Raw genomic sequence first — 16982 nt, forward strand, 5'->3', positions numbered from 1 at the left:
CAGGTGCTGGAGGGGCACGCTCCTCCCCTGCCTGGTTCCAGTTAACTCTCACCAAACCACTTGCACTTCTGCAGGCAGCTGAAACAGATGCCATGCTCCAAGTTCTGTCAGCCTTTGCAGGCCTCAGCTACCAGCAACCTCGAAGTTTGTTTCAGATGCCAGATCCGATTTAATTTACTGTTTCTTTTATGTATTCCGTTTTTTTTAAAAAAAGCTCTGTAATTAGTTATCATTATATTCCAGGCACTAATGTTTTCGCTCACTAGGTCTCTTCAAAAGTGCAAAATGCATTGCAAATGTCTATATGTAAGTATTGCTCATTCGCATATCGCTTCAGCGCCCTGTCAGAAGTAGGAGTAATAAACGTGCCAGTGCGATCCAAAATAGGCAGGGCCACTGGAATTTTGAGATTGCCCGGCTGCAGCAATGTTGGAATAACTAGACATTTGCTGAATTTGCTACATAATCCATCATCTGCCACATAATCTGCAGATTTTAACAAAAGAATTGTTTCTAGCTGGAATTGTTTAAAAGTTAATAAAAATGCAGTGAAATGTAATTGCTTAGCAGAAAGCCCATCGCATAGATGGACTGGTCACCTCTCTACCGCTTAGTGTTATACCTATGTGTTAAATTGGTACTAATCAGGTGCAATTATAGCCTAAACAGTGTTGCCAAGTTTTGAAATGAGCAAATATTGTGTAATACTATACCAAAATGTGCTGCATTGTGCCGGATAATTTGCCTTTTCTTGCTGCATAATTTATTCAATGCTGCTGCATAATTTAGTCCTCTTCTGCTACATAATTCCAGTCGCCTTGAACATGGGCTACTGTGAAGCCATTGTCTCCAGCAGGTCACTCAGTGCTTTGTGAACAATGGTCTCTGTCTGTCAGCAGAGTGCAGTATGTTAATAATGAATAAGAAAACCAACACTTTTAACTTCTTCCAACAATTTTCTACTTTTAATGCAAATATTTTGGAATACCTATTAAACCATAATTTATTATGTTTCACTTACTTTCATAGTCCATAGTCAAGTACGACTAATGTACTTTATTATTATTCTATAGTACTATTATCAGCATCAGTGATATTATTATTATGAGTATAACTATTGTTATTAATGTTTGTGTTGCGTCATATGCTTTTTTTTAAATTGTACTTTACCCATGCTGCACAATATGCAGGATGCTCTACATCATCACTAAAAACCTTTGGAAAATCTAAAAGGTCCCAGAGGAGAGACTTCATTCTACAAAGCAGTAATCCACTAGGCATCTCAAACATATGCCACTCTACTACTCTCTAAGACTCTATACCACTCCACAATACTCAATGCAACTCAAATTTACCACACTCTACTCCAGCATATACCATTCCACTCTCATACACTATGCTACTCTATACCACTCTACTCTATCCCACTCCTCTCTCACAATCTACTTCATGCTACGCCACTCTACAACACTCTATTCCAATAAAAGCAACACTGTTTGTGCCTCTGAACTCGACACCACTCCACAACACTCTACAGAACCAAACAAAACACCATAATACACTCTAACAGTCTACTCCATTCAACTCTATGTCCTATTACTATACAACACTATACTGCATCCATTACACTCCACAACACTACACGCAACTTCATAACAGACCATACCACTCAACTCTACACCACTCTACGTCACACCATTCCATAACACCACACTCTACTCAACTCTACAACACTTCACTGCATGCCCCTTTACACCAATAACCTAATGTCATACTGAGTAGCAGCCACACTAATGTGCAACATGGCTAAAACATATTGGCAAAGCCATAGGTGAGACCTATTGGCTATGCCAATGGTTGTTTCTATTTCCATTGAGTATTAACAAGGTTATTTTTACTTGTGTGTAAACCCAGCCACCTATGCAAAATAAAAAAAGATCAAATAAAGTTGCAGAAAAAATTGGTATGTCAGATTAAAAGGACATGGCAAAAAAGGGTTATGTGGGTTTGATCAAATCAAGGTGCAGACAAACAAAAAAGGGATAAAGGATGTGCTTAAATTAGCCACTGGCATTGCTCTGGATATTACTCCATTGTAAACCATATGTAAGTTAAACTGTTGAACCGAAACTGCAAATACTAACTTGCACATAGTAAGACCTTTACTATTGTGCCACAATTAACAATAAATCAATTAGCTACAATATTATGATAAATATTAATGGATGATATTAAATCAACCATTACTTTTATAACGTAATTGTATTTTTCTTTATTTATGGCATGGTCAAATTGTGAAATTCTTTTGGACTTTACTTCACTTCCAATTCTCCAAACGTTGCTGATTACTGGCGAATGGAAAGGTACATGGGCCATGAAGGCTTAAAAGAAAAGTACGGAAATGACTGTGTTTTCCTAACTCAGTCTCCTTTCTTTTCCAGGGTTGCTCGGGGCTTTGCCTCAAGGATTTGCATTTCTGGATCTTCGACAAGATAGGAATTTCATAGGACAACATACGTTTGGAGAAGGAGGATTTCTGGGAGGATTGACAGGTGGAGGAGCAGTTGAAGGACCTCCAGGAGTACTGGGAGGATCATGGGGAACCTCAGGAAACTGTGAGTAAAATGACCCATACTGCTGCCCCGGTCTGCAAACAAATTTTAGCAATATTGCGGAAAAGTAGCAGATACACCATGGGCCGTCTTTAGTAATTACATTTTGTGTCCTTTGGTGAAACACTTACACAATCCGATAATATGCATCTGTGTGAATATGAACTATTGTCTTGCAGAAAATGCTTTTAATCCTGTTGTACACATGCACAATTTGCACTACCAATGTACACACATCCTGCATTTGTGCTGTTCGCTAGAGCTCATTTATATAGCTGCTTTGGAGTAAATTAGTAAATGCCCAGAGCGTCTGAGATCACCACTAGCCATTCACAACAAATGTGCAAGAGCTGCATGGACAATATACAAAAAGCTAATGAGTAATATAGAGTTATATTGACAAACTGTTGCAAAATATTGTTTTAACAGTGGTCAGTCAGTGTTAACCTTCATTTTGCTTGGTCTTTATTGTAAATGTCACTCTAAAAGTATTAGTGAAAAATTGAATGTGTACAAAAATGTTGTGAACTGGTGGCATTTCCACAATCTGGCCTATGGCGCAGATCTGAGATTTTCCAGTGACCTTTTAATTTGGCTATTGGAAGTGTAGTATATAATGGGGAATAGCTTAAAATGTATGATTCCCACTAGTTCCTCATTTCTCTGGGAACCTTATGGTTAGAGTTATGTAATCTTTATATTGCTGGTGGACAAACTTATGCAACGAAAACCCAGGACATGTTAATGAGGGTCATAGAGTGCCCCACTAATTCTTAGTTAATGTAAAATATATCACTCAGACAGTGCAGTATTATTAGAGACTTGGGGCCTGAATCTCTTTTTGTACTCCTGCATAAGTTTACACTTTTTTCGTATGTTAACCACTTTTCGGAATTCACAAACTGCATATTCGAACTAGTTCTCCAAAACCCTAACACATAATCTAATGGAGGAAGGGACTTACAATAAAACACACTAGGAAATAGTAAGTTACCCTTGTGAATCAGGCCCTTGATGTATTGCACACATAAATATTTAGTAATATTTAGAAATAGCATTTTTGTGGCATTTTCATTTTGTGGAGAATTTATATTTTTTCAGACTCGGTAGTAACCTCAGGTTTTTTCCACTCTGTAATGCTGTATTACTTTTGGTTTGTAATATGGTCATAGAATATTAAAAATCACTCTTAAACAGTCGGATACATGTGTGGTCCACCGATTAGCAAATATTTTTTTTGTATACCTAATTGAGATTATTCGTGTTTTTCATTGAACATGTTGTCTGTGAGATAAAAACTCACTTCACCAATGGATTCTTTTCACTTAAGCTCAGTGCACATCCGTTTCGATGTAGTATTCCCTCATCCTTCTCATGGAAGCCTTGAATGACATTATTGGGATAACGTGCTGTTTTGACTGCACTTTACCTATCCAGGGAATTCTAACTTTGAACTTTTAACGGACAAAACATGTCTCATGTTCAGGATATCCACTGTCTGTCTAAATTTTATTTTTGTTACAACAGTGTGTCAGAAACAATAATTCTTGGTTAAATACAACAAAAGCCGTTCACTTTATAAAATAAGTCAAGGTGTGTGACATGATAAACAGTAATAAGGAGCAGCCAATTTGTGGGTATTGGAAGACTTTTGGGTCCCACAAAGAATACTATTTTACTTCCCCTTAGTGAGCAAGAATTAGGGTGCACTGCACTATGAGGAGGGCCCATACGCTAGTCACCGTGCTGATGGCTTCCATGATGTACAATGCCTGTGGAAGTGCTCAAGAATTAATTTGTGCTAGAAATAATTGAAAACTATAACGGTGACATAAACTTTACATCAGCAAACCTGCCAAACCCTTCAGTTCGCACTAAATATACTCACTCTAAAGGGAAAGCCAGGCAGAATATCAAATCTGTAGACACAATGAGAAGCCTTTTTGTAGATGTTGTAAATTTAACGATTCCTTGTGTCTCTTAGTGTGGACTTCTGGAGGAGTAGCTGGAGGAGGCTCGACGGGAGGAGGAGCAGGAGGTATACTCGAAATAAATAAATTATGAGCATGTATGTATGTGTGTATTTAGGTACATGTGCAACTGTATTGATCTGGACATATAAGCACACAAAGAGTGACCGTGAAAGATTCAGAAAAAAAGAAGAGTCGTCATTAAGCTAGAAGGTAGGAAAAAAGGACCTGATTTAGAGTGTGGTGGCGGGTTACTCCTTCAAAAACATAAGGGATGTGACAGTGCAACTGTGTGGCACACACTAAATGAGGCCCAAAGTCACCGTTGTTACCAATTTGAATAGGAATATTCTTCCTAAGTGGACCTTGTTTGCGCAAAGTAAAAAGTTGCTGGTCTTAAGTCAGTGAAAAATGTCCTCAAAATTACACAAAATTGGACATCATGCTGGTCTGATACCTCATCATCAAAATGGATACAAGCTTGCATTGTGAGCTGAAAAAGTGATTCACATTGATAGTTGATGCATTGTGTGTTAAAACATAGTGAGGGGCACAACAACAGCTACATGATTCATTTTATGTGCGTTGTTCCCATACTATTGCAATAGGATTTTCCCCTAACTAAACCATGTTTACACATTGTGCACATAATGATTGTAATGTGAAATGCCTAACGGTATGCGAGATCACACTGGTGTAAAATACATTTTGCCAAGGTATACTTTCAACACAGTTATCTGATAGACAGTGCTGCAGAGAATTAAACCAGCATGAGTACAACAGGCCCTTGGTCTTTAGCACAGATACACATTTTGCAATATGTAGAATAGCCTTTTAGTACCATTTTGATTTTGAGGAGAATTTCTGCCTTTTCAGACTTGGTGTTATTTTCCCAGTTTCCGCTATGTAAAGCGGTACCACCTTCATTTTGGAATATGGTAATAAAGAATATAAAAATTCACCCTTAATCCATAGAAAATATGTGTGGTTCTCCACTCGCAAACATTTACTGCTTTTTTAAATATCTATGTGAGGATATTTGCGTTACTCGTTAAACATTTTGTTTGTGAGATAAAAACGCACTGCCAAAAATTTATTTATACCCAAACATAGTGCACATCTCCTTCGATGTAGTACTCTTTCATCCTTGCCATGGGAGATTGAAAAACATTATTGAGGTGACATTTGCTGTCTTGATTGCAGTTTACATATCCAGGGAGTTCTAACTTTGAACTATTACAATAATTGGACAGAAAATGCCTAATTTCAGGATATCCATTTTCTATGTAAATATTTGTCATAACAGTTTGTCAGAAACCATAATTCAAGATTCACTACGACAAAAAGCGTTCACTTTCCAAATAAGTCAAGGTGTGTGACATGATAAACAGTAATAAGGAGCAGCCAATTTGTGGGTATTGGAAGACTTTTGTGTCCCACAAAATAAAGTATTTTACTTCACCTTAGTGTCGAAGAATTAGGATGCACTGTACTATGAGGATGGCCCATACACTAGTCACCGTGCTGATAGCTTCCATGAGGTGCAATGCCGGTGGAAGTGCTCAAGAATTAACTTGTGCTAGAAATAATTGAAAACTAAAGGGGGGGCATAAACTTTACATCAGCAAGCCTGTCAAACCCTTTAGTTCACACTCAATATACTCAGTCTAAAGGGGAAGTCAGGCAGAATATCAAAACTCTGGACACGAAGAGAACCCTTACTGCAGATGTTCTAAACTTAGGCCCTCATTCTGACCCTGGCGGTCTTTGACCGCCAGGGCGGAGGACCGCGGGAGCACCGCCGACAAGCCGGCGGTGCTTCAATGGGGATTCCGACCGCGGCGGTAAAGCCGCGGTCGGACCGGCACCACTGGCGGGGTCCCGCCAGTGTACCGCGGCCCCATTGAATCCTCCGCGGCGGCGCAGCTTGCTGCACCGCCGCGGGGATTCTGACCCCCCCTACCGCCATCCAGATCCCGGCGGTCGGACCGCCGAGATCCGGATGGCGGTAGGGGGGGGTCGCGGGGCCCCTGGGGGCCCCTGCAGTGCCCATGCCACTGGCATGGGCATTGCAGGGGCCCCCGTAAGAGGGCCCCTAAATGTATTTCACTGTCTGCTGCGCAGACAGTGAAATACGCGACGGGTGCAACTGCACCCGTCGCACAGCTTCCACTCCGCCGGCTCGATTCCGAGCCGGCTTCATCGTGGAAGCCTCTTTCCCGCTGGGCTGGCTGGCGGTCTGAAGGAGACCGCCCGCCAGCCCAGCGGGAAAGTCAGAATTACCGCCGCGGTCTTTCGACCGCGGAACGGTAACCTGACGGCGGGACTTTGGCGGGCGGCCTCCGCCGCCCGCCAAGGTCAGAATGAGGGCCTTAATGTTTCTTTGTGACTCTTAGGTTGGACTTCTGGAGGAGTAGCAGGAGGAGGCATGACTGGAGGTATAATCAAAAGAAAGAAATTATGAGTATATATGTATGTATGTATTTAGGTATGTGTGTAACGTCATTGAGAAATGTACTTCTATTGTTCCTTACCTTCCCATTCTCCACTGCACTCTTGTAGAAAAGGCCCGGATTCAAAGTCATTTGCCTCTTTCATTGTCCAGTCAGTGTTAATGGCCATTTCTGCCTTCATTCCAGTCTTCAAGTTTATGCTCCCTCCGTTCCTGTATGATGCTGTCGATCCCACTTACAGCTGATATTTGGGTGGCTGCTTTTATTCTTATAAATCTGCCTCGCTCAGGAATGGTCTTCGTACAGCACATTACACTATTTCGGACCATCTACCTTACCAAAAACATCTAAAGACCTTTTCCTCTAGGGCCCTAATTTAAAGTGAAGATATTGGGCCAGAGCTTACAATCAGGGCTTGTCTCTTCCTCCCAGTTCCAATAAATAGTATTTTTTTGCCCAGAATGGCGAATAACATGCAAGAAATAGAAATAGTCAGTCTTTTTTTGCGTGCTTTTGCTTTACGCTGACACTTTCCATTTCCATTTAGCAGGTGGCAGATATCGACGCAAAAGATTTTGGCTGTATCATGTGTCCTCTCCCACACACCAAATTCTGTCTCAGGGATAGTGGTATCCCTGTATCAGGCATGGTGGTATCCCTGTGGATACCGCTCCTTCTGAATCCTAATGAGGCCCTTAAAATGGTCTGGTTTTGCACCAGGATACCTCCGAGTAAATGTGCACATTTACAAACTGATAACTCAACAGAGCAGTCTGATTGCGTTGATAATGCTAGTATTGTGAATCCCAAAAGTAGCTTTTGATAAAGCATTTCAGTCACACTATGGTAATCCGAGGAAACTCACGCAAGTCGGCCCATCTTGAAGCATGTTGGCTTTCTCTTCAAATACTATGCACAAACACTGAATGGCGAAAAACGCAAGCAAACGTCCCTAATCTGTGGAGTTCTTCAAGGCTTACTTATCATTCTGCAACTTTCCGTTGTCTGCCTCTAAGTGATGGCAAGTCATCCCAAGCTTAACAGGCCAAGACATCTATGGACATTTGTATATGTGCATAACTCAGTCCAAGCACAATAAACATCAAAATTCCATGAATGATTCTTTTAAACCCCCCCTCACACACTCCCATCTCAGGTGATTCGAGTCGAGTTAAAAAATGTAAAATGCACTGAATAAAATTCTGGCATCCATACTACAGTTCCCTCTAATGTTTTGTTTTGCACAGCATACCATAATGCTGATGTCAAGAACACTTGTAATTAGCACTTTGACAGAAAAGATTACTCATGATTAAATAGCACTACTAAAAAAATTGAGTGTATAAAATAAGTCAAGTTTGGAGAACCAGTCAGAATATGAAAACCAGGAGCAGGAGGTGGAGCCTCATTGCAGTTTTTCCATTTTTAAGTTAAGCGTAAACGTACGTCCGCTTTTAAGTATACGTCTGTGGGCTTCCAGCTGTTTCATTTGTTAGTTTCAGTATCATTTAAAAATCCTTGCTTGCTAGCGGTCAGTCATGCCTCTTTGTCCCTCCTTCTTCTGTGTGGGAGCAGGGACCGACTACTGTATAATTATGCTTTCTCCTGTTTATCTGGTCTGTAGGGGACTTTTTTAAAAACTTTGTTCCCAGTTCCTGTCCATGGAAGCTTCCCTTTTCATTTGCACAGCATTCTTCCTCTGAGCGTAGCTGTAAACAAGGCTATAAATCAGGCTGTTATCTAGGTCACATTTGGTCATTGTGGGCTCTCTGCACCCTCTCTCAGCTGCCTGGCTCCCGCCCTTCCTTAGCTTGGATTTTCTTTACCAAGTGTGCCTGCCTGTGTGCTGAGAGCAAGGGTGGAGTATCGCTTGTAATTGCTTATAGCCTAGGAACACAGCTCTACCATGGCTCCGCAATCCTTAGAGACAGTGCCCACTTCGTCTCCATACTGGGATCCCACTCGCAGTTCCATCAGTGCACCTCAGTTCACACACTCCAAACCATCAGCCGTGTCAGTGTCAGTAACCCCACACACGCTGTTTACCGGAGCGCCTCAGTTCTTACAGTCAGTACACTCTGCTGCTCCAGTACTGAGACCTCAGGCAGCACTCCGTCAGTGCACTTCAGTTGACACACTCCAAGCGCTTAGCTGTGCCAGTGCCAGGAACCCCATATATGCTGTCTGCCAGAGCCACTCAGTTCTTGCAGTCAGTACACTCTGCTGCTCCAGTTCTGGAACCTCTGGCACAGCTCCATCAGTGCACCTCAGTACACACACTCCAAGCCCTCAGCAGTGCCAGTGCCAGGAACCCCACACACGCTGTCTGCCAGAGCACCTCAGTTCTTGAAGTCAGTACAATTTGATGCTCCAGCACTGTGACCTTGGGCGCAGCTCCATCAGTGCACCTCAGTTCCACCCCAGCAAGGTCACTTCCTTTCCTATACTGGGACCACACTCACATATAATTCTATTACAGAAGATCAATTCTAATATTCAATCCTACTGCCAATCATATACTGGACCCAAAAGAGCAAAACACAGCTCAACCAGTGCACCTCAAGTCTAACATTCAAACAAACTGGTGATGGGAACCACCACAGCTCTGCCAGAATCTATCAATTCTAACATTCAGTGCACATTTCTTCTCAGTACTAAGGCTCACTCCACACCCTTCAGGACTCCTGCTTCTGTGGTCCAGAGGCAATGCCACTCCCATACTGGGCCCCTCTTGCAGCTTCACCAGGTCACCTCCAGGCTAACACTCGGTGTTAGAAATGGGGTTTTTGGTTGGCAGTCAGGTTACCTCCTGTCCAAGCAAAAGCCCTCACTCTAGTCAGGGTAAGTCACACACAATCCAAGATTATCCTGTGCCCACCCTCTGGTAGCTTGGTACGAGCAGTCAGGGTTAACTTAGAAGGCAATGTGTAAAGTATTTGTGCAATAAATCATACAATACCACCATATAGCACCACAAAAATACACCACACAGTGTTTAGAAAAATATATAATATTTATCAGGATAATTGTAGGTCAAAAAGAATAAAGTTGCAATGGGAAATTGTAGAAATATCACTGAAAAGTGATATAAAGTGTCTTAAGTCTTTAGAATATAAACAAAGTCTCTTTCAAGCACAAGTACCTGGTTGGGAGTGGAAAAATCTCCTCAGAGGGCCACAAGAGAAGAGGTGCGTGGAAAAAGGGTGTGTGCGTCGATTTCTCCCCAGCACACACGGACTTGCGTCATTATTTTTCACGCGGGGAAGTCGCGTCGTTTTCCGGCGCGTGGACAGTCTCTTTCTGTGGATCGCGGGGATTACCAGATGTCCCGGGTCTGTGCGTGGATTTTCCTGCTTGTTCTCCGGCTGCGCGTCGGTCTGCGGGGCTGCGCGTCGAAATTACGATCTCACGGCAGGCGTCGCGTCGATTTCTCCTCTGGATGTCGATCTGCGGGGCTGCGCGTTGAAATTACGATCTCACGGCAGGCGTCGCGTTGATTTCTCCTCTAGAGGTCGGGCGGCGTTGTCCTTGCGAGGCCGTGCGTCGGATTTTCAGTCGTCCCAAGAGCGTCGCGTCGATCAGCGTCGGAACAAGCTGTGCGTCGAAATTTTCGGCGCACGGAGCGTCCAAGTAAAAGAGAGAAGTCTTTTTGGTCCTGAGACTTCAGGGAACAGGAGGCAAGCTCTATCCAAGCCCTTGGAGAGCACTTTCACAGCCAGACAAGAGTTCAGCAAGGCAGCAGGGCAACAGCAAGGCAGCAGTCCTTTGTAGAAAGCATACAGGTGAGTCCTTTGAGCAGCCAGGCAGTTCTTCTTGGCAGGATGTAGTTTCTGGTTCAGGTTTCTTCTCCAGCAAGTGTCTGATGAGGTAGGGCAGAGGCCCTGTTTTATACCCAAATGTGCCTTTGAAGTGGGGGAGACTTCAAAGAGTGGCTAAGAAGTGCACCAGGTCCCCTTTCAGTTCAATCCTGTCTGCCAGGATCCCAGTAGGGGGTGTGGCAGTCCTTTGTGTGAGAGCAGGCCCTCCACCCTCCCAGCCCAGGAAGACCCATTCAAAATGCAGATGTATGCAAGTGAGACTGAGTACCCTGTGTTTGGGGTGTGTCTGAGTGAATGCACAAGGAGCTGTCAACCAAGCCCAGCCAGACGTGGATTGTAAGGCACAGAAAGATTTAAGTGCAAAGAAATGCTCACTTTCTAAAAGTGGCATTTCTAGAATAGTAATATTAAATCCGACTTCACCAGTCAGCAGGATTTTGTATTACCATTCTGGCCATACTAAATATGACCTCCCTGCTCCTTTCAGATCAGCAGCTGCCACTTCAACAGTGTATGAGGGCAGCCCCAATGTTAGCCTATGAAGGGAGCAGGCCTCACAGTAGTGTAAAAACGAATTTAGGAGCTTTACACTACCAGGACATATAACTACACAGGTACATGTCCTGCCTTTTACCTACACAGCACCCTTCTCTAGGGGTTACCTAGGGCACACACTAAGGGTGACTTATGTGTAAAAAAAGGGGAGTTCTAGGCTTGGCAAGTACTTTTAAATGCCAAGTCGAGGTGGCAGTGAAACTGCACACACAGGCCTTGCAATGGCAAGCCTGAGACAAGGTTAAGGGGGCTACTTAAGTGGGTGGCACAACCAGTGCTGCAGGTCCACTAGTAGCATTTAATCTACAGGCCCTAGGCACATGTAGTGCACAGTACTAGGGACTTATAAGTAGATTAAATAGTCCAATCAGGTATGATCCAGAGTTACCATGTTTAAAAAGGAAGAGAGCATATGCACTTTAGCACTGGTTAGCAGTGGTAAAGTGCGCAGAGTCTAAAAGCCAGCAAAACAGGGTCCAAAAAGTGGAGGGAGGCAGGCAAAAAGTTAGGGGTGACCACCCTAAGGCATGTCAGGTCTAACATGTGTCCCCCCCAGCTGAAAGTGGGGAGAGCTACCCGACCTCCTGGCAGCTCTCATCGCTAAGGCGGAAGTATCTGGAGAGACCATCAGCATTGGTGTGGTCAACCCCTGGGCGATGCTCCACCGTAAAGTCCATCCCCTGTAGGGAAATACTGTAGACCATCTCAAGAGTTTTGGATTCTCACCCCTCATCTGCATGAGCCATCTGAGGGGCCTGTGGTCTGTCTGAACCCGGAAGTGAGTCCCAAACAGGTAGGGTCTTAGCTTCTTCAGTGCCCAGACCACAGCAAATGTTCTCTCTCAATAGCACTCCACCTTTGTTCCCATGGTAATAGTCTTCTGCTAATAAAGACTACTGGTAGGTCTGAGCCCTCCTCATTCAGCTGTGCTAGGACAGCCCCTATGCCATGCTCTGAAGCGTCTCTCTGAACAATAAATTCCTGGGAGTAGTCAGGGGCCTTGAGCACGGGGCCGTGCACATGGCTTCCTTCAGAGAATCAAAGGCTTTCTGACAGGCCTCTGTCCAATTCACCAACCTAGGTTGTTTCTTGGAAGTGAGTTCAGTCAAGGGGGACACAATGGTACCATAGCCCTTGACGAACCTGCGGTAGTATCCAGTGAGGCCCAAAAAGGCTCTCTCCTCAGTCTGTGTTCTAGGTGGTTGCCAGGCCTTGATAGTTTCAATCTTGGCCTGGAGCGGCTGCACCCTTCCACCACCTACGAGGTGTCCCAAGTACACCACGGAACCCTGCCCAATCTGGCACTTACTAGCCTTGATAGTCAGGCCTGCCTGTTGCAGGGCCTGAAGCACCTCCTTGAGGTGGAGCAGGTGTTCCTCCCAGCTGGAACTGTAGACAGCTATGTCGTCTAGGTAAGCTGCACAGAAGGCATCTTTACCAGCTAGGACCCCGTTAACCAACCGTTGGAAGGTAGCGGGGGCATTTTTCAGCCCAAATGGCATCACCCGGAATTGGTAATGGCCATCAGGGGTGGAAAAAGCAGATCTTTCTTTAGCCCCATCAGTCAGGCCAATCTGCCAGTACCCGGAAGTAAGATCGAACGTACTCAGGAACTTGGCAGCGCCTAGCCTGTCAACGAGCTCATCAGCTCGGGGGATGGGGTGAGCATCAGTCCGGGTGACTGAATTGAGACCCCGGTAGTCCACACAGAACCGGAGTTCTGATTTCGCACCTGGGGCAGTAGCCTTGGGAACCAATACTACAGGGCTTGCCCAGGGACTACTGGATTTCTCAATAACCCCCAAAGTCAACATCTTGGAGACCTCCTCCTTGATGCTGGCCTTCACTTTATCTGACAACCTGTAAATTTTGTTCTTTACAGGAGCACTGTCACCTGTGTCAATGTCATGCACACAGAGGTGGGTTAGTCCAGGTGTAAGGGAGAACAGGGGGGAGAACTGTTCTAGCAGCTCATAGCAGTCCCCTCTCTGTGTTGGAGTCAGGGAGTCAGAGAGAATGACACCACCTACTGACCCATCCCCTTCTTTGACAGCGAGGAGGTCGGGGAGAGGTTCACTCTCCTCTTCCATGCCCTCATCGGTGACTAGGAGCATACTGACCTCAGACCTCTCAAAGTGAGGTTTGAGCCGGTTGTGATGGAGGACCCTTAGGGGTTGCCTAGGGGTCTTGAGGTCCACTAGGTAAGTGGCCTCCCCTTTACGCTCCTTGATCTCAAAGGGGCCAGTCCAGCGGTCCTGGAGAGCCCTGGGCTCTACTGGCTCCATCACCCAAACTTTGTCTCCAGGTGAGAACTCAACTAGAGTGGCCTTTTGGTCGTACCACTCCTTCATCACCTCTTGACTGGCCTCGAGGTTACTCTGGGCCTCCTTCCAGAAGCGTTGGGTTTGTTTGCGGAGGGCCACCATGTAGCTGACCACATCCTGTGGAGGGGCCTGGGGAGCTCTCTCCCAGCCCTCCTTAACGATGCTTAGGGGTCCCCTGACAGGGTGACCATAGAGAAGCTCAAAGGGGCTGAACCCCACCCCTTTCTGGGGCACCTCTCTATAAGCAAACAACAGGCAGGGTAAGAGGACGTCCCACTTACGCCTCATGGCCTCAGTCAGGCCACCAATCATGCCTTTCAGGGTCTGGTTGAATCTCTCAACCAGCCCATTGGTTTGAGGATGATAAGGGGTGGTAAACCGGTAGGTCACCCCACACTCATCCCACAGGGTCTTCATGTATGCAGACATGAAGTTTGTGCCCCTGTCAGACACGACCTCCTTAGGGAATCCCACACGGGTAAATATTCCCATCAGGGCTCTGGTCACCACCTTTGCAGTCACTGTTCTCAGAGGGATTGCCTCTGGATAGCGGGTGGCATGGTCCACCAAAACCAGGATAAACCTGTTGCCCTGGGCAGTTTTGGGGTCCAAGGGACCAACAATGTCGATGCCCACCCTTTCAAAGGGGGTGCCAACGACTGGGAGTGGGATCAGGGGAGCTTTAAGCTGTTTCCCTGCCTTCCCACTAGCCTGGCAGGTGGGGCAAGCTCTGCAGAAGTTATCTGAGGCTTTCCTCATTCTGGGCCAATGAAAGTGGGTGTTAAGCCTAAGACTGTCAAAGGTCTTGTCTTGGCCCAGGTGTCCTGCCAGGGGAATGTCGTGAGCCAGGCCTAGTAGGAATTTCCGGTAACACTGGGGGACCACCAGCACACGGTGTGGCCCAGGACCTGGAATTCTACGCTCACTGTAAAGGAGATCATTCTCCCAGTAAATATGGTGAGCGCCAGAGGTGTCACCTGCTGCGTGGTCTGTGGCCTGCTTCCTCAGACCCTCAAGGGTGGGGCATTCTCTCTGCGCCTTGCAGAATGCTTCCCTGGTTGGCCCCCCCTCTACTTGCCAGCCAGCAAGTTCAGGTAGGTTACCCAGGGCAGCTATGTCCTCCCCGGTTGGCTCGGGGGCCTCCTCTTCCTCAGGGACCTCGTCTACCACCGTGGGAACATTAGAGGCGGGTTTCCCGCGCCCCTGGCCCCCCTCTTGGGCGGCTGTCTGGGCCATTTTTCCAGGCTCCAGACGCCCTTGACTCCCTTCCCGGGCAGCCATGGACCTGGTGGTCATGCTGACCCACTCAGGTAACCCTAACATCTCCAGGTGAGATCTGAGCTCTACTTCTTTCCAAGCAGTGTGCTCAAGATCATTGCCTAACAGACAATCTACAGGCATGGCAGGACTCACAGCTACTTTCAGAGTACCAGAGACCCCCCCCCACTCAAAGGGAACCAGAGCCACCGGTAGGTGACTCTCACGATTGTCAGCGACTATGACCTGGTGGAATGTATTAGGGACTATCTGCTCTGGGGACACCAGCTGACTCTGGATAGTAGTCATACTGGCTCCTGTGTCACGCAGAGCCTCCACCTTCTGCCCAGTAATGGTGACCCACTGCCTGTACTTGGAAGTATTTCTGGGCATGTGGGCTTTGGGCACCATTTCTCTTTCTCCCAGGGACACTAGGGAAAACTCTACTTGCTCCCCAAAGCTATCTGGGTCCATCTCCCCTCCAAGCGCTACACTAGTTATCCCAGGTGTCTGTCCGGTAGTGGACGGTGCCCTTTTGGAGCACTGGGGGTCGCCTTTATAGTGACCATACTGGTAACACTCCATACATTTGGGGTTGGATTTCCCTGACTTATCAAATGTCCCTGGCTTCTTCCCAAATCTAGAGAAGGAATGGTTGCCACCCCCTCCCTGGGAATTCTTTTGGGGGCCTTTTGAGAGTTCCTTATCTGTAAGTTTATCTCCCCCCTCTTTCTTCTGTTGGGAACCCTGACCACCTTTGTGGGAGTCCCCCCCAGGTACCTTTTTGGACACTCTGGTGCTAACCCAGAGGTCCGCCTCCTCAGCAAGCTTCCTGGGATCAGTCAGCTTACTATCTACCAAGTGCTGGCGCAACTCTGTAAAAGTAGTATTAAGCATATGCTCTCTCAGAATCAAGTCATATAACCCTTTATAGTCATTTACTTTGTTGCCCGCACCCATCCATTCAGTGCCTTACTGGAAAAGTCAAAGAAATCTACCCATGTTTGTGTGTTTTGCTTGGTGCTGTCCCTGAACCTCTGACGGTATCCCTCAGGGGTCAGCCCAAACTTGGCAAGTAAAGTGGCTTTCTGAAGTGGGTATGTGTTTTGATCAGGTTGATCCAATGTGAGAAGTGTGTCCCTCCCCAATGGCGGCACATAACCCCACATAGCTACCCCCCATTGCCCTTCAGGAACCTCATGAGCCCTTAGTGCAACTTCATAAGCAGCTAACCATTTATCTATGTCATCTCCCACCACAAAACTGGGCACCACATTTTTGGGTATACAAACCTTCTTTTCTCCAGCAGGTCCTGTCTGTATGCTGCCACCATTATTGCTGGATTCAGACTGTCTCGCCTTGATCTCCAGCTCCTTGAGACTCAGTTCATGAGCCAGCAATAGTTTATTTTCAGCCAAAGCTCTTTCAGCTTCCACCTGTTTGGCTGCTCTTTCAGCTTCTGCTTGTTTGGCTGCCCTTTCAGCTTCTGCTTGAATCTGTTTGGCTGTTCTTTCAGCTTCAATCTGTTTGGCTGCTCTTTCAGCCTCAGCTTGTTTGGCTTCTCTCTCTGCCCTTCTCTCCTCCTGTTGAGCCTCAATTTTCAGTTTTGCCATTTGCAATTGGAACTCCCTTTCCTCTCTCCTTTCCTCTGCGGTCAGGCTTTGCATAGAGACACTGCTCCCTGGTCTGGAAGGGGGCACAATTGCAGTGGTAACACCATCCACAGATAGTGAAAATTCCTCTGAGGTGCCATTTTCTGGCTCCTCTTCCTCATCATCCTCTAAATGGGCTTCTGCCCAGGCCCTCAACGCCACTTGAAAGTCCTCCTTTCTGGAGGCCCCTTGGGTGGGTACTCTCAGTGCCCTGCAGAATCCTCTTAGTTGTTTGACCGTATATGTATCCAACTGGACTAGGTCAAAGTCCCCTGTCTGAGACCCAGTCAGAGACATGTTGAGTGAGGATTTAGTTTTTGAAAATTGTCAGGAAAAAAAAC

At 45.9% G+C, this 16982-nt stretch overlaps 1 protein-coding gene across 2 annotated transcripts in view; it reads left to right on the forward strand.

The window, feature by feature from the left end:
- Positions 1-16982, forward strand: part of LOC138246421 (alpha-tectorin-like) — a 119352-nt gene that overhangs the window by 35238 nt on the left and 67132 nt on the right. The window contains exons 3-5 of one of the 2 annotated variants that reach the window (XM_069201029.1): positions 2442-2615; positions 4597-4650; positions 6979-7020. In XM_069201029.1, the coding sequence (XP_069057130.1) occupies positions 2442-2615; positions 4597-4650; positions 6979-7020 (270 nt within the window). The remainder of the gene's footprint in view (positions 1-2441; positions 2616-4596; positions 4651-6978; positions 7021-16982) is intronic. The other variant, XM_069201030.1, reaches the window with a different exon arrangement.

This window comes from Pleurodeles waltl, chromosome 7, assembly GCF_031143425.1.
Source record: "Pleurodeles waltl isolate 20211129_DDA chromosome 7, aPleWal1.hap1.20221129, whole genome shotgun sequence".
NCBI lineage: Eukaryota > Metazoa > Chordata > Amphibia > Caudata > Salamandridae > Pleurodeles > Pleurodeles waltl.